The sequence below is a fragment of the Aulonocara sp. 'chitande type north' Nkhata Bay genome, linkage group LG9 (assembly GCF_057382095.1).
Source record: "Aulonocara sp. 'chitande type north' Nkhata Bay isolate Kocher_YH1m ecotype deep benthic linkage group LG9, A_spYH_male_GT1.1, whole genome shotgun sequence".
Taxonomy (NCBI): domain Eukaryota; kingdom Metazoa; phylum Chordata; class Actinopteri; order Cichliformes; family Cichlidae; genus Aulonocara; species Aulonocara sp. 'chitande type north' Nkhata Bay.
In genome coordinates this window covers 4503963-4526331 of record NC_141352.1, presented here as the reverse complement: position 1 = coordinate 4526331, position 22369 = coordinate 4503963, and the positions used below count along the sequence as shown (strand labels likewise).

At 38.9% G+C, this 22369-nt stretch overlaps 1 protein-coding gene across 2 annotated transcripts in view; it reads right to left on the bottom strand.

Moving 5' to 3' along the window:
* vstm2a (V-set and transmembrane domain containing 2A) overlaps nucleotides 1-22369 on the bottom strand; it is a 114154-nt gene that overhangs the window by 25243 nt on the left and 66542 nt on the right. Inside the window, exons 3-4 of one of the 2 annotated variants that reach the window (XM_086305387.1) lie at nucleotides 6339-6389; nucleotides 3756-4089 (exon numbers count right to left, since the gene is read on the bottom strand). In XM_086305387.1, the coding sequence (XP_086161513.1) occupies nucleotides 3756-4089; nucleotides 6339-6389 (385 nt within the window). Of the gene's footprint in view, nucleotides 1-3600; nucleotides 4090-6338; nucleotides 6390-22369 lie in introns of those variants that run through there. The other variant, XM_086305386.1, reaches the window with a different exon arrangement.

The following is a 22369-nucleotide window of genomic DNA, read 5'->3' as shown; positions in this document are numbered from 1 at the left end:
CCATCCTCAGAAGACTGGGCTCCAGATTCAAGTAGGAACCAGCAAGTATGTGGGAACAAACTTGGTACTGAGGAACACACACTGCAAGAAACATTTCTGCACTGAAGCAACGGCTTTAACTAGAAAACTGGGCTGTGTGTAGTCCATCAGGTTTGATCCAGACTGAGGCCAGTATAGCTGTCCTTTATGGACCACTTGCAATCCTAATATATGCATGTACGATCACATCCCACCCAGCACCCTTACTTTGGTTTTAACAAATCAGTAGATGTCAGTATAAGCCCTTTCAATGCAGAAAATAACAAAGCTGTAGCTGAAAATTGAAAATGCCACAGCTGAAGTATCATTTAAAACAAATACGTTTACATTCATCCACCGTGAATTTTCAGTGGTGCTCAGGACCGGGCTTTGCCTCCTGCTGAGCATTCACACATAGCAGACAGATTTAGATGCACCCACAAGACAAGTAAGGAAGAACCCACATTAGATTAATGAACCTGAAGCGACACACTGCCATTGCATGTGAGTGCCTGAGCAATAGAAATGCAGCCACGAACAGCAGTCGTGCTGTTCCCAACCACCTACTGGAATGATGACTCACTGGTGTTCTTTCCTTAGACATACGCAGTTGAGGCAGTTTAAAAAAATATGGTAGTTCTTTAAAACAAGGTCAGTGATTTTTTTTCTCTTTTTTTTGGATGAATGCTTATGCAATCAAACTGAGTCCATATTTGTTTTTACCTCCGTGCGGGAACAAGGCTGGCCTCAGGGGCAGAGGGACAAGTCTGGCTTGGGGGACATTTTTCTTTCCTTTTTTCCCCTGCTCCGGTCACCTCTGAGCTTTGACAGAACAACACTGCCAGGAACGATGGAGGCCGAGTTGTGATCTAACAACAGCTGACACACTGGTGGGGAGTAGCTGTGAACAAACCACTCTGCTACTGCCGCCGCTCCACCAGCCTCAGTCCCATTCTCCCATCTGGAAAGCGCCTCATTGTTTACAGATGCAGCAATGCGGAAAAGGAAAATATCTGCACTCTCCCAGGTTTAATTTCATCTCAGCCCATTTGCCTATTGTGGCTCATCTGCCTCAAACCTGAGCGTGGCTGTAATAGAACTCTGTCGCCCTCAGCTGTACCACCTCTCTGCCGCTCAGAGAAGGGGGCTAAGGCTGCCTGAGCAGCCACAGAGAGGCATTTATCAGTGTCAGACACACCACACAGAGGACTCACTGCAACACAGTTGTCAGCATAATTTGGCTGCCTCATAATCTCAGGCTCTGCAGCCCTGGGGATTATTCAACTTTTTACCTCTATTCAGTGGCAAGTAATATCTTTCTGTGTTTCGCTACACGGTGCAGAGGGCTATCTGAGCCCAGAGCAGGGTCCACTTTGTGTTTGAAATGTCTGCCCAGTGGAGAAATGATTGGCATTTAGAGATGAGGAGCAGCGCAATTATAACATAGTCGGATAGTCAAAAAAAAAGAGAGAGAGAAAATTAATATAAAACCACATGAGGGAAAATTGAGAGGAGGTTACTACAGAGGCGCCTGCGGTTTCAATGGTGACGTATGAGTTTCCTCGATTGTACACACTGAAGTGAAAATGATAAATCAACACCCGTGCAAAATATGCTGATTTAATATCACAATCATTTTGTTAAAGCCTTTTTTAAGTAAACTCTACCAGAAAAAACCCTAAAAAGACACTCAAAGCAACTTAACAGGTAGGTTTGCTCAGGTAACCATCCTCTTTTGGTCAGCAACAAACAGGCAGGGTTAATAGGTGGTTATATATAGTGATACCCTATGAGAGACTGCTTTTTGGGTCGCCTACCTTCTCTCCCTCTCACTAACATGTCATGGTTGGCGGCTGGTGTCCAGCTGATCGACAGAGCCAGAAATCTTCTTTTGATTAGGTTCACCCGTGGTTGGCATGTCTAATGGGATATGCTGGATGAAATATCTGGCTGACTTTTATCAACCCTTACTCAGAAGTGTAAATTATTTACAATCTTTAAAATTTCAGCAACAGAGGTGACTGAAGAGAAATTCTATTGGCTGTGATTGGCTGCTGTGTGTTATCTCTTACTCTCACTTGGGTTTTCTTCACTTTTGTCTAACTGCTTCAGTGGAAACTCAGCTGACCTCAACATCACTATTCTCCGGGAGCTCAATGCAGATGTTTAGGCATGACATGGTACACAAAGATTTTCAGCGTCACTATACTTAAAGAAAAGAGGTAGAGTTGATATTCTTAGCCATAATATTATATTACACCTAAATGAAAGTAATTGTAATTTCGAGCTGGTTTATGTAGCATTATAATAACATTTAAGCATCTTTTAAAATATCCAGCATCATGCAGTTCAATGGCGAATCTTTTTGTGGGTAAAAAATTAATTATGGTGAAACTATATGTTGTGATTAGCCCTAATGTTGTCTCTGTGTTTGTGTTTTATATCGCTATGGGCTGGTGAGGATGTAAAAAAACATGAAATGCTATATGTTGGAATGATTACAACAATTAACTGATATTGCAGTGACTATAATAAATCTGTAAAAGAATTCAATACAGCTTTGGCTGGCCTGTGACACTAAGCTGTGTAGTCACAGAGCCTGCAGCTTGGAGCCTACAGCGAGGAGACACTCTGTAAGAAGGTGTGTGTGTGGGGAGGTGGAGACCCCCAAGGAGTCCTGCCTGGAGACTTTAGGCTGCTTATGAACATTTCTTAAACACAGCTGGGGGCTGGGTTATATAGTGCCTTAGACATTAACAGTAAAGTCTTTAAATGATTTTGAAAACTTACAGGTGTTCACTGAAAAGAATGCAAGAGTAGAAAGTGTTCTTATCTCCTAGAATTAGTTAAAAGCCTAAAGCAACATTTTGGGGATGTTAGAGGGAGGTGATTGACTTGTAGCTGGCTACTGAGAAAAGACAAATATAACATGCTACATGAGATTAAATAAATCACACTCTGCTTCAATACGTGCTTACTAAAAATATGAAAATTTAAAACACTGGTCTTCTGCAGTACAGTGAGTTTGTGTATGTTTTTTTCTTCTTCTTTTTACTTTGCCATGGCCTTTTGCACAATTTTGTGCATTAAAAACATTGGAGCTAGACAACTGACTGCTAACAAAGTTTTGCTAATAATTAGCTATTATGCTAGTCAATTCATTAGCTTAGTATCTACCAATTCAGTTCATTCAAACCAATCATGTCACTTTTGTGGAGCAAAAGAGAAGCTTTAATTGCTTCCTCTGAATTCACCAAAGTAGACACATAATGCTAAATATTTGCTTAGATGAATTTGGATTTCTCAAGCAGGCGTTAATGCTGCAAATGTTGTCAGTCTTTAGCCTTCAGGGGAAGCTAGCAGCTTTGTGAAAAGGCTCATAGTAATCAATGGTGTATTTTTAGTTGGCACACATACAGTATTTTAAGTCATGTAGTTTTAGTAGTCATGTTGAGCTATTACAGCTGTGCTGGTGTTTTTCCTACTTCACTGAGAGCACGTTAGTTCTTAAAACTGAAGTCGATTGTAAGCTCAGTTGCTGAATAACCTCATTCTAAGTTCTATCCTTGGTAATCTTGAATTTTAACCAAGCAGACTTTTTAAGCAAAGTAGGTGACTCACAAATGTGTCAAGAGCATTGCAAATCAGGATTTCATGGTGGTAGTGAAAACATAAGTGATGGGAGGGTTTTTTGTGTGTTCCACAGTTTTTTATGTAACGCTCCCTGTGGGCCTTACCTGAGCCGGGGTTGTGTTTAGCTGTATTGGAGGATGTGTGAGAGGTGGAAGTTGAGACCACCCTCTGGTCTGAACTCATGTCCTGCCCCAGTGATGAGCTGGACTTTCTTGGCTTCTTGTTTTTCAGGTGCCGTAGGGAGTTCTTCTCAGGAGGTGGCAGTGGTCGTTGGGGCCTGGACGTGGCGTTGACCTTCAACCAGGCTTGGGCCTTGTACTCCACAATCTCTCCGTAGTTAGCTCGTGTCACACGGCACTCGTATAGACCTTCATCGTTCTTGCTGACTCTGGAGATCTGCAGCTTGTGTGAGATGTCATTGCCCTGGACTTTCACAGTCTGTTAGAGTAATTAAAAAAGACTGTCACAACATTTGATGGCATGATGAATACCACAAGTTGCTTGCACAACACATAACTCTCACACTCTGGGTTTTCCCCAAAATTTGACATGAACATATCCTAATTTTACTTTTCGAATGTGGAAATAATAAGATTAAAAAAATCAAATCACAAATTCAGTGTCATTTATTCTAATAAACTGTACTTTTTTTATATAGTTTATTTTTGTACCCATTCTGTCAAACAAACTGATTTGTTTGACAGTACGCTTTATTTCACGACCATCCATTTTCCTAAGGTTGATGGTAAATAATTAAGCGCCAAGGACGAAAACATCTGTCAAGTCTACGAACCACTCTAAAACCCACAAATGTGCATTTGTTAATAAGGGGTGAAGGAGTGATTCTGTACGGCTCTGAGAGCAGGGCAGCAAAGTCAGCCAAGCGCGTTAATCACGGCAGTTCAACTAGTCGTATGGGTGGCACACATGACAGGCAGATTCTTGCTCGGCTCATTTCACAACCCTCTTTCTCCTTATACTGACGTATAATTTTTATATACTTTTAAAGGACAGACATATCGCTATGTTCTCTCAATCAAGACAAAAAAGCACTTCAGATTAGGATTAAGGTAAAAGCTTTTTTCTTGGTTAAATATTGAAAACATCAGTATACTGTGGTCCGTGTTTCAATTCATGGTTAACATGGACGAGTACACACACTTTCGGTATGAACATTTTGTGATTTTGCAGACTGAGTTTAATGAAAAACGTTTTTATGTTGATGAAAAACAATTTTGGTGGCATCTAAGAGAAGCGGTTTTATATGCTGGTAAAAGCGTAGAGCTTTGTGCAGGCACATGTAAATTTTCCATCTTCTGATTCACATGACATTATCACAAAGAAAAAAAAAACACTGTCAAGTTCATTATGGGACTGGACATCATTTGTATAGATGGGATAGAGTATGTTTCTTTGTTGGCTTTAGGGAGAACGTCACAATGGAAAATAGCCTCTGGGAAAGAGATGACATTTTTACTTCAGTGCTAACAAAAAGGTAAATCAAAGACTAAATGCCATCCCTACAACCAATCTGTTCTAAAAGCACTGCAACAGAAAAAAGAACAACACTGCTACATCTGTTGCTACATTTCTATGCTTCAGTCCCAGTACAGGGATGAACAGGATGGTATCGCTGTTTTTGTGTTGCTGTTTTATTTTAAGAATGACACAAACTCAGTCTTATGCTACAATCAGCTTAATTAGGTATTTTAGAAATGTTATTGTGGCAGTTTTGCTTCAGAAGCTGTGCCTGCGCTAAATATTAACAATCAAAATTGTCGGCCATGACACCTTTTCACAGGACGCAAATGTATACTTGCATGCAGTCAGCAGACATTAACAAAACTTCAAATATACTTACTAACACTGACACTGTATGGGGAAACATAACATGTTCGGGTCACAGATTCTCTGTGTAGTTATACTGGCTCAACCTTCTTGTTTGAGACTTTTTTTGTATTCCAGTTCTCAATTTGAGACTCATAATTTGAGTACCTTTTTCTCTGATTGGCTGCTTCTTCAACAGGCCACTTGGATGCCTGAGCTTTTGACTCACTTTCACATAAAATCACCCCATAATTTGACACTTTGCCAACTTCTACCATAAGTATTAACCACTACACATAAGAGCACACACATACTTCAGAGTATGTATATGACAGAATGTAAGAAGAGACATAATAAGTTCCCTTTAATAATAACACATTAATTACTGAAATGAAAGAATATTTAAATACTCGTCTTCTGCTAGAAGACTGTCATACAGGCAAGGACCGTGTATAACACAGAAAATCACTGACCCAATTTCTAAGAAACCAGCATCTACAAACTTCGCTTGATCGTAAATCTGTCACTTTCCATTACACATGCCTGCCTGAGTGTCTGAGGGCTCCAATGAGGTCATTTAGAGGAAGGCTGTGTGGTGCACTGGGCACAGAAGGCGCATACAGAGTGTCAGGAAAAGGGGCGGAATAGTTGGTGGAGCATGAGCGCAGGGAGGGAACCACTTTGACAGTAATAATACACTGCCACTGATTTCACTGATTAGCTCCTTTCTCTGGTTGAAGGTGTATTATTCGAGAAAATCAGCTGCTGTTGTGTTTGCTCGGAATGAAACACTGCCAACTTTGGTCACGACGGCACATGGCCGAGAAGCAATGGCCTACGTGATGTGTTCTTGTACTTACACTTATTTTCGTCCCCTCGTCATCAGGATCGGGCTCTTGTATCATCTCCATCTGGAAATGCAGAGAAAGAGAAAGGGAGCATGAGCAAAGTATAGAAACCTGCCACTTTCAGGACATGTTTAGAGATACATTTTATGCGAGTCCAGTGTCAGAAACCCTAAAACCAACTCTGACAGTCCTACGACAACCTTGAGAGACGGCATGATCTATGCACCGAAGGCTATAAATCTTTCAAAACCACATCAACACACAGCGTACGGACTGAGTGACTGCATCGCTACTGTTCTGTCTTTAAAAGTAAATGCCACTCTTGCCACGGTTTCTGATTTATTTTTAGATTTTCTGAGTGCTTCTGTGGAGAAATTAAAGACAGCTTCCAGATGCTGCTGTGAATTTAGTGGGAAAAGAAAACAAAAGCGGTTCAAACGAGGATGCTGTGTAACAAATGAACAGCTTCCTGAGACAAATCACACCTCAAAACCTCTATCAGCTTCTGCAGTGAAAAGTAATACCGCCTAGGAAAACTTATGACGAATAATAAAATGTCAGACAGCCGAGAATAACTTTTCACAATGGCACAAAAAACAGTGAACAGCAGTGTGGCTCCTGGGCTTACAAAATGCCTCTGTTTGAGCATAATTCTAGCATGGTGGCAAGCACTAAGCCTACAGCCTACATCATGGACTGAGCATTGATTTTAGAGGCTATAATTTATTTATCCCACATCGGATGCCAAATGGATGCGTGCCTGGAAAAAAAAAGAAGCAAATAAAAAAAGAAAAGCCTGCTGACTACAAAGCTGAGGAGGAGCAAGAGCTGCACAATACAGAATGAGTTTCTCCAGAGGACATAGAAGCTATTGGCTCCACGGTTCAGACAAAAAATGAAGGGCAGGAGGACTGAGGGATAAGATGGCTACTTATAAGCATTTGCTGCAGAGAGCGTTCCTTCAAGTGCTGTAATTACCTCAGAGGAACCAGGGCGCTTTTCTCTAGAGGATGTGCAGTAGACAGGTGATTAATGAGAAGAATTAGGAGCCATAGCTTTCTCTGCCTGCATGTATGCACGGCTCCTACATTGTGACTTCACAGATAGACTTGGCATGCTCTATTGTAACAAGAAGATGTCTTTAACAACGAGGCACGATTAATTGTCCTCAGCCTCAATGTTGGGACTGGTTCAAGTCATCAGTTTCAGCCCCTGCTTTTTACAAACCACTATAACGGTGGTTATATGGGCTGCGTGTGCAGTCTATATATGTCACCTGAGGAAGATCAAGTCAGACTGTGAGCAGAAGAAAAAGGCTCTGCTCTGCCATACCAGGGAGGCTGCTGTGTTCAGGAAACATGGTGGATGAAGAATGATTTAATGACTTCTCCAATATTTGATCGTGGAATCTCCTGTAGGGATAATAGACTCAAAGTTGAATTCTGTAACTATGTAATGTAAAATCACTTCTTCCTTGTTTTAATTTGTATCCCTTGTTGGGGATATCCATATTCTCATTGTTCCGCTTTCTAGAATTATTACTTAATGTCCAATATTAGCTACCAGCCTAACCACTCATCAGCAAATTTCCATGTCCTGTCTGTCTTGTCTCAGCCCTGTTTTTCATCATTCTGCCTTTGTCATCCACTCACCTCTGCTGAACACGTGGACACTGCATCCTTCAAACTAATAAGTACAGTGATCACCCAACTTTTTATCAGGGGTTCGTTTAAGACTCTGCGTCTCTGATAGTATGGCACTATGGAATTGGCAACTTGCACATCGGGAAACGTATCAGTGCTGAAAGACTAGCTTCAATTAATTTCAAATAAACATGGGCTTTTAGCTCATCCATCTCTGCATAAAAATCTATGTCACAAAGTGTGGACATAAAATGATTGCTATGAAATTTTAGCTTCATATACTTCAAATAATTTTATGACGTTTCAAGCCATTTTTCACACACTGAAATCTGAAGCAGTGTTTAAACATGAATATCTCAAAAACTATTAAAGATAAAACCTGGAAATTTTCACTGGCCTTTCTTATGATCAAAATTAAAATATGTGAAATATGGGGGCCAGTAGATTAAAAATGTCTGATAACTGGCTACTTAAAATATGAAAAAGTCCAGCACTCCTGCAAAGTCCCATATTTGAGCACACACTAATAATAACACCACTTGCTTCTAGCAGAGCTATGTTTATAAAGTGACTTTTGACCTTTACACAGTTCTAAAAAAATGTTTACAATGCATTTCATATTCACCTGTTCTCATACACAGTAGATAAATCATGGCATGTTGTTACCAGCCATCCAGAGACACTTGAAATTCACAGCCGAGGACACTCTGGCATGTGGCAGGGCCAAGCATTAACCCTTTAAGACCTACCATAGAACCAAGCCCGCCAGAGCTTATATTATATTTTTACATGCTGTGGAGCCATTTTTGGGAGCATTTCAAGTTGCTATACATCAATACAACCATTATAGCCCAGATTTTAATAATATGTATTCATTAAGTGCATAGTAATTACATAAATTGCAAAAAAGTGCAATAAACTACAAAAAAAATTGAAAATCGTTTTTGATTTTTTAACATATATTTGTAGTTAGAGAAATTTAAGAGGCTTATCCCTCAAAACTGTAAATACAAAAAAGTTGCACAAAATAGTTTCCCACCACAGAAAATTTATTTTGAGTGTCTTCATAGTTTTATTTTTGAAATACACCAATTTTTATACACTGCAGGAAAAACGAAAATAAATATTATACTGCAAATTTGCAAAAAAGCAGCATATGCATCAAAATAAACTATTTCCAGCAGTGCAATATGAGTCCTAAGCATCCCTGAAACGACACAGAAAGTCATAAAGTCAAAGATAACTTTTAAAAAGAGCAGTATAGGCCCTGAGGCCCTGATCGCAAAAAAGACTACATTTCCGCGAAAATGACGTCACTTCCGGTTTCGGGCAGGTAATGGCGGAAATGCAAAAGTTCGCGCTGACGTCTATTCCAACGTAGGAAGTGTTTTGAACAGCTGATCGGATCGGTAAAGCGTGTTTCTGGAATATTATGTTTTTGTTCCTGCAAGCGCTTTTTATGCAGTTTTTGCGAAGCTTTATGTGGAAGGAAACCGTGACCTAGGACAAGCTGATGGCATCAGATGTAAGTACAACTCCTCCGGTTTCATATGCAAAAAAAATTTTTGCGCTAGCTTACGTGATTGCAGTGCTACTGGGATTTAAAAATAGTTACGCATAACAGAGCGTTCCCGCTCCGATCGGCTCTAAAGGGTTAAACACCAACCCAGAAAATCAAGTTTTCAAAATGTAAAATTTTAACTCAAGCCACAGTCTTTTTTGAAACCTCACCTCTTTTGGTGCTCAGCTCTTTTTTGTTTAAACCAAACCAAACAGAAGCGATGGAACGAAAAATGAAAGGATAAACATTCACACAGCGTCTCGTGCGGCTTTTCTTCTGATGGTTTCTAAAGTTAAAGCTAATAAACTGTTCCTGACTGCCTTCATTCCTCTTGCCTCGTTTGAACTGTTTAACATCCACACACAGTATAATCATCAGATATAAATTAGCAATAAGTCTGACAGTGTGATCAGTCTTATCCTCTGTAAATAGGAAAGCCACAGATTAGGATGAGTAGATTTTGACAACTGTAAGGTTTTTACCCAGGCGCAGGAGTTGAAAAGACATACCATATGAAACATTTTCTTTTGGAGCTCAAGCTTTGCAGCACTGACATTAGGAAGACCTAAAAATTAGTATCTTTATCATCATTTGCAATATTCTGTTCTGATTGATCAAAGCTTTCTGCAATAACATCTTTAACTACTGATAATGAAGTCTATGAAATCAGCCTACTTCAGTTTTTTGATTTTGACATTATCTTTATCAATCTTTATTCTTCTTTGGCTAACTGAGGAAAACCACTAAGGGTGAAGCACTTTATAATCCAAATTAACTGTGAATTTACACATACTGAACAGTTCTTTAAATTTCATATTTTCCCAATAAGATAAGAAACTATGCAGCTGTTTTCCCAGGCAAAGCCCACATATAACACAATCATGGTAAAATACATTACACACCTGCATGCTAGCAAAATTAGCTTCAGCTTTCAAGGCAACAGCTAAAGTTACCTATTAAATAGCCACAGAACTGAGTCAACAATTTAATCATGGTTCTGAATAGAGCTTTACATAAGGTTCCTTCTGTTCACATTATAACCTTCTTCTTCAGGTGTTGTCAATCAGTAGTTCAATGGTGACATTATAATTTACTTTGAGTCTATCCACCATTAATTCTGTGTAGTCTCATCTTATCTTAAGTGCAGAGTCTTAGAGTCTCCCTGTTTGCTGGCAGACAGTGTTTGGGTTCGTCTTATCGCTCTCTGGTGATGATCTATTGAAAGCACTCCCTTGCTTGTGGATGTAAGAGGTCAACAGCATGTGTGACAAGCCACAACAGACTGAATGCTCAATTTCTGATCAGAAGCCACCATATGCCTTACAGCCATACTACTCTGAGCACGCCTCTATGTCAGATCTTGGAAGCCAAGTTTGGGGCTCTTTACTGCCTGAATGGGAGGTTGTTTGAGACTACAAGGTGCTGTAAACTTGGAGTGGCTGTGGCTCATTGGGTTGACCAATTGGAAGGTTGGTGATTTAACTCCCAGCTGCCCTAGTCTGTTTGCTGATTAGACCTTGAGCATCTTGGTTTGTGTAGGATGTTGAAGCCAAATTGCCAGAATCTGTTAAAGAATAAGCTTGACAGAAAGTTTTTAAAAGAATTGAATAATGTGCCGTGAGAGCTCAGTTGGGATAGAAAAGCACCACTGAAGCATCAGTCTATCTAGATTAGACATCTGGTCAAATCAGACCAGTTCGATTCTGCGTCATCACAAGTCCGAATACTAATCACAGAAAGCAGAGCCACAGGTGTTTTTAAAAAGAGGAATTTTTTTACACAGCTTTTCCAAACATCCTAGTTTCTACATTACTGTACTTTGCACACAGAAACAAAGTTATTTACCCAAAACCAAACACTACCAAGGTCAAACTTACGAGCCCTTCTGAGGCTAATAGTCAATGGTGGACCCTTTTTGCTTCATTCTTCAGTCAGTTATTGTAATTTTAAAGGGTTTCACAGGTCTGCTGAGCAGTTCCACCCATAGTCCTTTGGTGAATCTCCCAAACTCCAAATTTGATGGGTCTTTGGTATTAATCTGCACCTTCAGTTTACAGAAAGTAAACTGAGGCCACTCGGTAACAATCACTTTGGTCTTCTAGAGGTAGTTCTTTACCAGTTATTCACATCCTCTCTCTTCCAAGCTTGTTCTGTACTCTGTGGCATTCTTTGAATTTATCAGTGATACTCATCACTTCAGTTCTTGACACTTGGAAATGCTGTGATAACTTTGTGTATCCATCTCCTTCTTAGCGCATATCAACGATTCTTTTTTTCTCATGTCTAAACTGATTTGTCTGGTTTTGGCATGAGGTTTTGTCACTTGACATGTCAAACCCTTGCCAACATTTTAAATTGAAAGTTAACTTACAGTTTTAACTTGACTTTACGAGCTTGAAGTATTACACAGTGAAAGCACAATTATACAGCAGGGGTTTCTGCTATGGCTAAATTCAAAAGGCCAGTGTTTCAGAGGACTAATAATACTGAACCATGTCATTTCTCTATTTTTAAAATAATTCTGTTATTGTTATGCTAAGAAAACTAGCATTTTTAGAAATATTATGTGGAAAATCACTTGCAAATGGAGACATTTTGACAAAAACGTAAAATTTCATAGTTAGCCTAATAATTTTGTCCTCATCTGTACATGAGTCAGTCTAGCTTGATTGGTAATACCAGTTCTTACAGACACCTTTCCCTCCACACTGAACTATGTAAAAATAAATAAATAATTTTAAAAGGATTTCAGATTTTGTGTTCTTGGCACATTGAGATATGATGAATAGCACCTTAATGTCTGCAGTTTCAATAATAAGATAAGATAAGATAAGATAAGATAGAACTTTATTAATCCCTCGGGTGGGTTCCTCTGGGAAATTCGATTTCCAAAAAAGCACAGCACCGACAGAAGTTACAGAGTTATACACACACACATATATATAAATACAGAGACAATATAAATAAAATATACGAAGGGGATAAATAGAATAAATAGGAATAAAAATAATGTGCAAACAGCCACTTTAAACAGATATGTAAAAAAACGTTGTTATATGGCACTGACAAATCTCACAAGGTAAACATTGTGACTATTATAAATATATATATATATATATATATATATATATATATATATATATATATATATATATATATCACTAATGGTTATTTTGGCTTTCACTGCTACTTCTTGCAGAATACAAGGACTTCCCATGGTCTCTGGTATTGTAAATATGAGCTCATATATTATATTTATGTAGAACCAATAATGCATTTCAAAGGATTCTTTTTTTTAAATGTACAAAAACACTTTGAACAAAGCCACAGATGTGAACATGTACTGCTACAGAATTTCATCAGGATTAGAGAATTGCATGCATGTTTGGCTTTATATAAACTGTGTAACATCGTAAGAAGACAGCATCACAATCCAAAGACTGATCACAGAAAACAGAACCATCTTCTTTGACTTTGTTTGGGAGAATAAAAGAAATGACAAAAATCTTTTTATGCATCTTTTTTATTTGTTTTCAGGACAATACATCTCTGCACTGACTCTTGGTCAACTGAATGCGCTGTCCTTGTTCACATATTAAGAAAAATCTATGTCTGGGTTCACCCCATCTTTCAGATATTTTGAAATATTTTATCCAAACTGACTTACTTTATGAGCGTGAACCCATTAGTCACCCAGTGCTGTACAAGTGCAATTAAGTAATTGTGACATAATTAATGTCCAATATCAATTCAGAATCCCTGCATTTATCACCTGCTGTAAAAAGACATTTGTCTGGCACTAAGATGTTGCTGTGCATGTCAAATAAAAGGAAACCTTTCAAAGAGATTAACTATCTGTGCTGCCTTTAACTGTTTCAACTTATCTGAATGTCTACCTGACAGATGTTCTCTGAAGTAAGTTTCCAGCCTGACAGCAATGCAAAAGTTTTCCCTGACACTGTCGGGATAAACCTCAATTATTTTCCCATTTATATTTCATTTCTTTCACATGGGTGCCTTCTGAGCCAAAGCCGCGGTCATTCACGAGTATCTCAATTTCAATCGCTTGTCTTTTTATTGCAAAACCCTTCCACCATGACACTCTGCCATTCTTCATGCAAATCTCAAATTGACTTCTTGTAAAATGTGCTCTGCAATTATTGTGCATCAAAGAAGCTTCATTGACTTTTTGAAACTAAATTAATGTCACATGAAGAAAAATGGTCATCATTTAAAGCGAAATACAGACTAGCCCACCCATCGCTGCGGCTGTGATTGCATTGCACCTCTTACTATGATGGGACAATATCTCATTTTAGAGCCCTGACCCTGCATGATAGACATGCACCCGCAAAGAAAACATATTCAGGCAACAAAATATTAAATGAGTTTACCCAGCAATCATAAGCTTTACAAACACGAACAATCTAAGAAGGTTAAACTCAGGTCGTGGACTTCATATGACATATTAAACCCTTTAATCTCAGGCTATACCACATGCTGTGGGGAAAAGCCTCTCATAACCAGTCTGCAATTTATAACTACAGCTTAGAAGTAGTATTGAAATACACAGAAAAATAGCCCTAAACCGATCTTTATATATGACATTAAAGTACAACATATCACCTAAATGCTTCTGTGATGTATATCCAGTCACTCTTATGAGTAAAGCCACTTTTCTTAATCAGCAGGGAATGTCACTCTTGCTAAGTCATTATGCTAATAATTACCTCATAATTACTTCAAGACTGTTCAAAACTAATTAAACTTCATGTAAAACAACAGCTCTCCCCACCTGAAAAAGTAGTCAAGTATGCTGTTGGTGCAAGCTGAACTACAGTCCCAAGTTAAGCAACATTTAGCATTCTTGTTATTAAATGTGCACTGGTGATAAGTTCTGAATAGGCAGAACTTGTCACCACTGTAAGTGAAAATCAACAAAAAGTGAAACTAAATATGTGAAAGCATCTGTACATGCTAGCTCTCTGACATACCTAGCCTTAGCTAAATTGACACAGTGTGTGTGCTGTTGGTGCTTTTTGCACTTTTATTGGATTATGTAATAAATAATTTGTGGTATAGCTATTCCAAATAAGGCATGCTTAAGTTTTACTGTGTATAATTCTAGTATTTTGTTTTTTTCTGGGATGGATGTTGTGTGTGCTCAAAAGCACCTTTACAGTTTATTGATGCAGCTTACGAACTTCATTTTTCCTGCTTGCTTCTTCATCAGCAGACATTGTAAAAATGGTAAATAAATATTAATATAGCATTTTTTTTGTCACAAAGCATTTTCACAACACAAGCTGCATTCAAGACATTTTACTTTTACACCAGTGGATGCATCAGTACACATGTGGACTGGACTAGTAGAGGACCCGATCTACTTTCGAGCCACAGCTTCACTACTGCATACAACTGACTTCTTCCGACGCCTACGCGAACACCTTTAACGATCCCTTATGTGTCAGGAGTATTGGAACAACTGAGGTTGAAGCTCACTAAACACTGTGACTCTGTGGCTTTTCAACCCCAAAACATGCTACATCAAAGATTGGTCCACACTAATGATTGGGTCCCTGCCACAAACACAGTAATATAGTGTATATGGAAGTGCTAAGGTGACTGCTGTGAATTATACATCAGATAAAACATCCTCTGACTAAGTGGATGGCACAACACAGAAGAGTTACCTCACCAGTCCAGGACTGTGCGTCTACAGTCTCATGGCCACACTAACAGTGATGAGGATACGCAAATCCTGGACAGGAAGCGAGGAATCACGTAATTTACTTGGAAGAGGAATATCTGAACTGTGTAAGGGTCCAAAGGATATATTGCTCACCATAATACTGTAACTGGAGCCACAGCACAACTCTCTGTGAATAGTCTTCATGGCTATTGATCAACAGTGATGATAATTTGTACATCAATGATCATTAAATGATTATAAAACCGACCTCACAGCTTTCAACATGCAAATGTAGTCTTTATAACGTCGAGGAAACCTGCAGTGGATTAGTGACACAAAACATTTCACCCATGGAAAACACGACATTCAGATGAACCAACTCAACTCTCTGGCATCTGAGCAATATTCCCACCAAGGTAGGACTGAAAATCCGTAAGATACAATGACACATCCATTGTGTCATTGTATCTTACATGCCTGTCTTTTTGCTGTTTTGTGCTAATCACAAGTGCCTTGCAAAGTGACTAGTGGTCGACTGTATGTAAAATAAATAGGGGTGCATATGACTCATAAGCTCAGCATTTCTGATCTATCGATTGGTGTCTACAATAAGCACATTTTTCTTTCCTTCCTGGAAGAAGATACGATGATCTGGATTTGATTTATCTGGTCTTTTGTACATCTGTAAATACTGCCCCCCTCCCAAAAAACAAGCAAAAAATATATAATGATGGAAGAATTCTCAAACATGTTTGCTGTATTTCAAATATCCTCATGCTTTAAAAGCTATAATAACACTCTCTGACTGAGTTCGATCCATTCTGTTTGTGTTAAATGTGTCTTTCGTAATATGACTGACTAAATGTGCACAATGTGACATAATGTCAGGGTATTTCCTATGCTGCACCACTGGAGAAGGATAGAAAATGTATCAAAGACCCGAAAGAGCAAGGCTTTCTTTGTAGAGCCGCCATTTGCACTGACGTTCAATAATGATACAGGGAGAAATCCATCATGGACTGGAGATGATAGAAAAGTCTCTTCAATGACAGCGACAGGAAATACACAAGCATTCAATGGAGCAACATGAGGATATGTTTTGTGTAACACAAACAGAATTCACACTTTGGAACTAATAATATGCCCTTGCACTAGGGCTGTTCGATATAACGATATATATCAGGATATGAGATTTTGGTAACATGTAAGTAACATGTCTGGGGTTGTACATTTGCAAAATGCAGCTCAGCGTGAGAATATAGTAAAGGGCTTTTTGACTCGATGATTCTATTTCTTTTTGTCGCTTTAAAGAGATAGTAACTAACAAGACAAGCAGACTTGCTACAGAAATAGAGATAAACTAAAGACACGAATGGACCCAAATCTGCACATCACATTACAAATCTCCAAACTCAAGCTTGAACCGCAAGGCATGTGATTGTCTTGAAAGTAAATGCCTGTCTAAAAATACAATTCATCTGACAAAAGAATAAAAAGGAGTCTTGAATATGTATGACACCTTGTGATCGTTGTGTTGGATGGATTAGATGACATCGTTTGTATAACTGAATTCACACAGAAAACGTTGTGTAAAAAGTTGAACACATGATCATTTGTTTACAATGCATTTGGACTTTTTCAAACTCAGCAAAGAGACGTGTTGTAGTAGGTATGATCGGATTTCTGGCATCTGAATAGTCATTAAAAAACCTATATATTTCTTATTTTTGCTTGAAGAGACCATCCCTGTAGCTACAGTCTCCATGTACAACGTAACATTTCATTCCTACAAAATGTTGGTAAGATATATCTGGAGTAAGTTCTTTATAAAGATTTATATTTTTCAGGGGCGAGTAATGTTTAAAACATAACACAGATTATATTATATTATGATATTTCACATAAAACGTAAATAGCAACGACCTGAACCACTGGGTAAACTCCATCTGCAGAAGAAGATTGCACAAATACAGTACAACAGCTTAGCAATTGTATCACACAAAGTACGAATGTGGTTCTAATTTTAACTGCAAGTTCAGTTCCCTGTATTGGCATGTTCTCTGAGTTTCCTCTATGCTTTCCTCCCACAGACATACATGTTAGGTTAACTAGTCATTGTAGCTTGGTCACTGATACAAAGGATGGATGTCATATTTAATGCTTCAAGATTAAAATGAGAAAGCCTTGAATTCTTCTCTTGACACTGCTGTCTTCTTGACATTTGCCTTGACCCTTGTCCCATCCGGAGCTCATTTCGTTTGAACACGCTCCATCATTCTCGTGCTCTGAATGAAGAAAGGATCTGATTCATGGATCCAGCACAGATATTTCCTTATTTAAAGTAACCTTTGTGTATGTGTTCAGCTGTAGAGCTGTTGTCATGAAGCCTCTTCCAGTATGAGGGAAATGATCCTCTGCACCAAATCTGTGACTTAGGTGCTGCGATGATCATTTTATTTTGAAAGCAAGCGAACGACTTAAAGACTGTCTTTGTATTTATCATCTGCATTCACACAATATATTTATTTATTTCCGACTTCGACCATGTAGCAGGATAACCTGTTAAAAACAAATTGTTTGAAGATTACCTTAGAGCTTAAGCCGCATAAACACTGGAAGTCATTCAATTCAGAGCACAGAGAGGGAAGGATATTTGGTGACTACGGGTGAAATACCTGCTGGCAAAGTGGATGGGACCCGCGAAGACCATTCATTGACCTTTGACCTATCACTTTGTCTTTGTCTATTATTCCTGTATTTTTGATTTTTTTATTTCTTTGACCAACCAGTCAAGAATTTCCTTCATCCATCATGTGTTCTTTTAATGCATCATCGTGGCTCAAAGAGTTGGCAGTTCGTCTTGTAACCGGAAGGTTGCCGGTTCGAGCCCCGGCTTGGACAGTCTCGGTCGTTGTGTCCTTGGGCAAGACACTTCACCTACTGGTGATGGTCAGAGGGGCCGATGGCGCAATATGGCAGCCTTGCTCCTGTCAGTCTGTCCCAGGGCAGCTGTGGCTACAACTGTAGCTGCCTCCACCAGTGTGTGAATGTGAGCTTTGAGTGCCTAGAAAAGTGCTATATAAATGCAATCCATTATTATTATCATCATCAAATCTCACGTCATATTATTAATATATTTCAGCCCAGCACGATCACAGCTCTGAACACACACTAAGGCACTTTACACACATAATGAGTAGTAATCCATTTCAAAATGTGTTTTCTTTGTTACTTTGGTATATGCCATATTTATTACTTAAATACATGTATTTAGTTTGATGCTATTTTTTTACTTCACCGCATTTATTTAGATTTCTGATTAGATTTTTTTGTTTGGTCATATTTTATTCTCTTGTATTGAGCTGCACAGCATTCTACATCATTAAAGGTTTTTTTTTATCATATGTTTGTTTGTTTTAACTGATCTAACAAAAATAAGCGGTAATTAAAAACTACTTCTTCAGCTCATGATGACAGATGGTTGAGAAACCATCAAAGGGTTCATGGCGAGTGAATGTTTCCTCGATTCTGAAGCTTTAGTATACAGAGAGATTTATGTTTGCTACACGTGTTCTGTCATTGAAAACCTGAACCTCCATAATCTCTTCAAAATAACAAGGACACCTTGCATATAAAATAGCTTGAAAGTATAGAGGTTGTATTTAGTGTGCGTTTTCTTCAGCTTCTTTTTAAACACTTTCAGTTCAGCCAGAATCTCACACGTTTGTTTAACCACTTTAAAATAAGATTGTTTATCTTGTTAAATACATATCAACAAAACCTCAGGGCAATGCAATAGAGAAATGAACGCTGCATGTGTAAGGCCCTTACAAACTGACGGTGTATTGATACTCAATGACATATCTCCAATTATGATGGATGTGTTTGTTTGTTCTCTTCAAGATGCATTACAGCCAGGACAACTTAATCATATCTGATAATGAGTTTTGAATGTTGCACGCATTTCCAATCCAATGTCTCCTCTAGCCGCGGCCCTCGGGAGCAATATGGCTCCTCGTGAAGAACAAAGTGAGGCCACAGTGGGTGTAAAATACATAAAGCACAGTAGTGCACCCTATAAAGTGTTTCCTAATTACAAAGCTCACTGACTCCCACTTGAAGATGTTTTGGTTCTAAGCTTAGTTGTTAACTCTAATTACATCCCACAGCTGACAGGGGTCCCATTCAGATGCAAACGCTAATCCCCTTCACGGTCCATTGGTTTATGACAAGAGCTATGTTAATAACATGTAAAGTCTGCAATTGTGCGTGTAGAACACATGAAAGTGCTCAAATTGTCTACAATTTTTCGATTACTTTATCCAATGAAGGAAGGAACTGTAGAACTGTAAAATAGTTTCAAAGCACAAATACAGCATAAAAAAGATTTACACTATGCTTCACTAAGCTGAAATTAAAAGTGTCACTGCAGCGACATGCTTTACTATCATTGCTTTCAGCTCTCTTCATGACTTTTGTCACAACTATTGGAATAAGGACACAGTTCCTGTGTACAACATCCATCCATCCATCCGCTTCCGCTTATCCTTTCCAGGGTTGCGGGGGGCGCTGGAGCCTATCCCAGCTGTCATAGGGCGAGAGGCGGGGTACACCCTGGACAGGTCGCCAGTCTGTCGCAGGGCCAACACACAGGGACAGACAACCATTCACACTCACTCGCACATTCACACCTAGTGACAATTTAGATTATCCAATTAACCTATCCCCACAAGCTGCATGTCTTGGGAGGAAGCCGGAGTACCCGGAGAGAACATACAAACTCCACACAGAAAGCCCCCGGCCTGATGGTGGAATTGAACTCAGAACCTTCTCGCTGTGCGGCAACAGTGCTAACCACCGTGCTGCCCCTGTGTACAACAGCAAGGTCAAAAATCAGAGATTCATCTCCTCGAGAGTGCCCATGCAGACATTCTCAGACACGCACTCGACTCTTTCCAAACCAGAATCCAGCAGCGCTGACATCTTCAATGAATTACAATTAGTAGGGCGGGCCAGAGAGGCTGCTGGATTACTTTTGGCTTTTTTCTTCAGATTTCAAAATCCCTGACACAAACAAACTATCAGTTTTATGCATGAAGAGCAATATGGCATGCATACATAAAAAAGACAAAGAACTAAATATTCTTCTTCTTACTTTGTTTAAAAAACATTCAAATCAGTAATGTAAAAAACAAGCAGGCGATTGTAGTTTTACTTAAATATACAGTGGTGTAAAACGTGTTTGCTCCCTCCCTGATTTCCTATTTTTTTGGATGTTTGTCACACTTGTGTTTCAGAACATCAAACAAATTGAAATATTATACAGTATAAAGATTACACAAGTAAACACAAAACAGTTTCTAAATGAAGGTGTTTATTTTTAAGGGGAAAACAATTCAAACCTACATGAGCCTGTTTGAAAAAAATTTCCCCTGAAACATAATAACTGGTTGGGCCACCCTCACCAACAACAGCTGCACTCAAGCATTTGCAATAAGCAAGCCACAGCTCATCTTTGCAGAATTGTTGTAACTCAGTCACATTGGAGGGTTTTTGAACATGAGCTGCCTTTTTAAGGTCGTGCCACAGCATCTCAATCAGAATCAGGTCAGAACTTTGAGTTGGCCACTCCAGAGTCCTCATTTTGTTTTCATTAAGCCATTCAGAGGTGGACTTGGTGATGTGGTTTGGATCGTTGTCCTGTTACAGAACTCAAGTGCGTTTCAGCTTGAGGTCACGAACAGATGGCCAGACAGGTATATGGTATTGTAATTGTTTTAATTAATATAATTACCCTAAAAATAACAATTTCCAACAAAAATATTTACATAATTCATGTAAGCGTAACCTTTTGGACTAAAGTGGTTGAAAAGTAGGAATTCCGTTTTTACATTTAGGTTATTGTCCTGTAAATGCAATCTGAAACTATTTTACTGTAGTCATACGGTCACATTTGCTTTTCTGCCTGTGTATAACATATGCTTTAGTTTTCTTCTTATTATTGTTTTATGACGTTTTCCTCCATTTTTTTATTTGATGTAAATAATTTGGCTTATTTATTTTTGCATATTTTATTCTAGTTTATGATAGTTCATCTTTCCTAACCTGCTTTATCCAGCAATACTTTAACATGTTCTTTGTCTGTTTGTCTCTTTTGAAAATTAAAATAGTACAAGACTGAAAGCGATGAGGTGCTTTTTGCTCATCCCAAACTGCATTCTTTCATTATCCACATGGTAACAATCACACAATAACAGGTCAAGAATATATTAATAAATAATGGCTCAGTGGTCTGTGCAGCTTTTAGCATTGAATGTGCATGCATTAAGTAGTCTGGCCCCCATACTGCTAACACAGAGGTAGGCAAATCCAGGCCTCGAGTGCCGGTGTCCTGGAGGTTTTAGATGTGTCCATGATCCATCACAGCTGATTTAAAGGGCTAAATGACTCCTCAGCATTACTTGAAGTTCTCCAGAGGCCTGGTAATGAACTAATCATTTGATTCAGGTGTGTTAACCCAGGGTGCGATCTAAAACCTGCAGGACACCGGCACTCGAGGCCTGGAGTTGCCTACCCCTGTAAAGCGCAGGGAAGTCGCATCACCATAACTCAATGTTTAAAATACAGAGCTTGAAACATCTGGACCCTGATGAGGGGTTTGCAGCATGTTATTTACCCTTCTGCTCACACAAACTGCTTGCTTCCCTTCATTGTATAGCGCCGATAAAAACAATTAAAAGTCAGTCATATTAACAGTCAGAAAAAAAGGCAGAAACATTAAATATGTTTGTTCTCTTTTTCAAAAACGGTTACAAAGGTGTTTGCTTCATACAAGCTCGTGCAGTGATTACTTGGGGAGTAAACAGACATGTAGGCATAAAGACCTGTGATGTGCAATGGCTGAAGATCAGCTGCCAGCTGAATAATGCATATATTAGACTTATATAATGACACTTATGCGCAAGCTCAATACGGAAGATCGGTAATCACTCCTCTGGCTGCGTTCCTGGGTGTTTGACTCTTGTCTGTTCTTTACATCACTTCCACTTTCCCACACTGTCAAACTAAGTTCTGACATCATTGCTCTAGTCCAGTAATCTTCTCGCCCAACTTCTCCAAGTGAATCAGCCTTCACTTTGCAACTTTA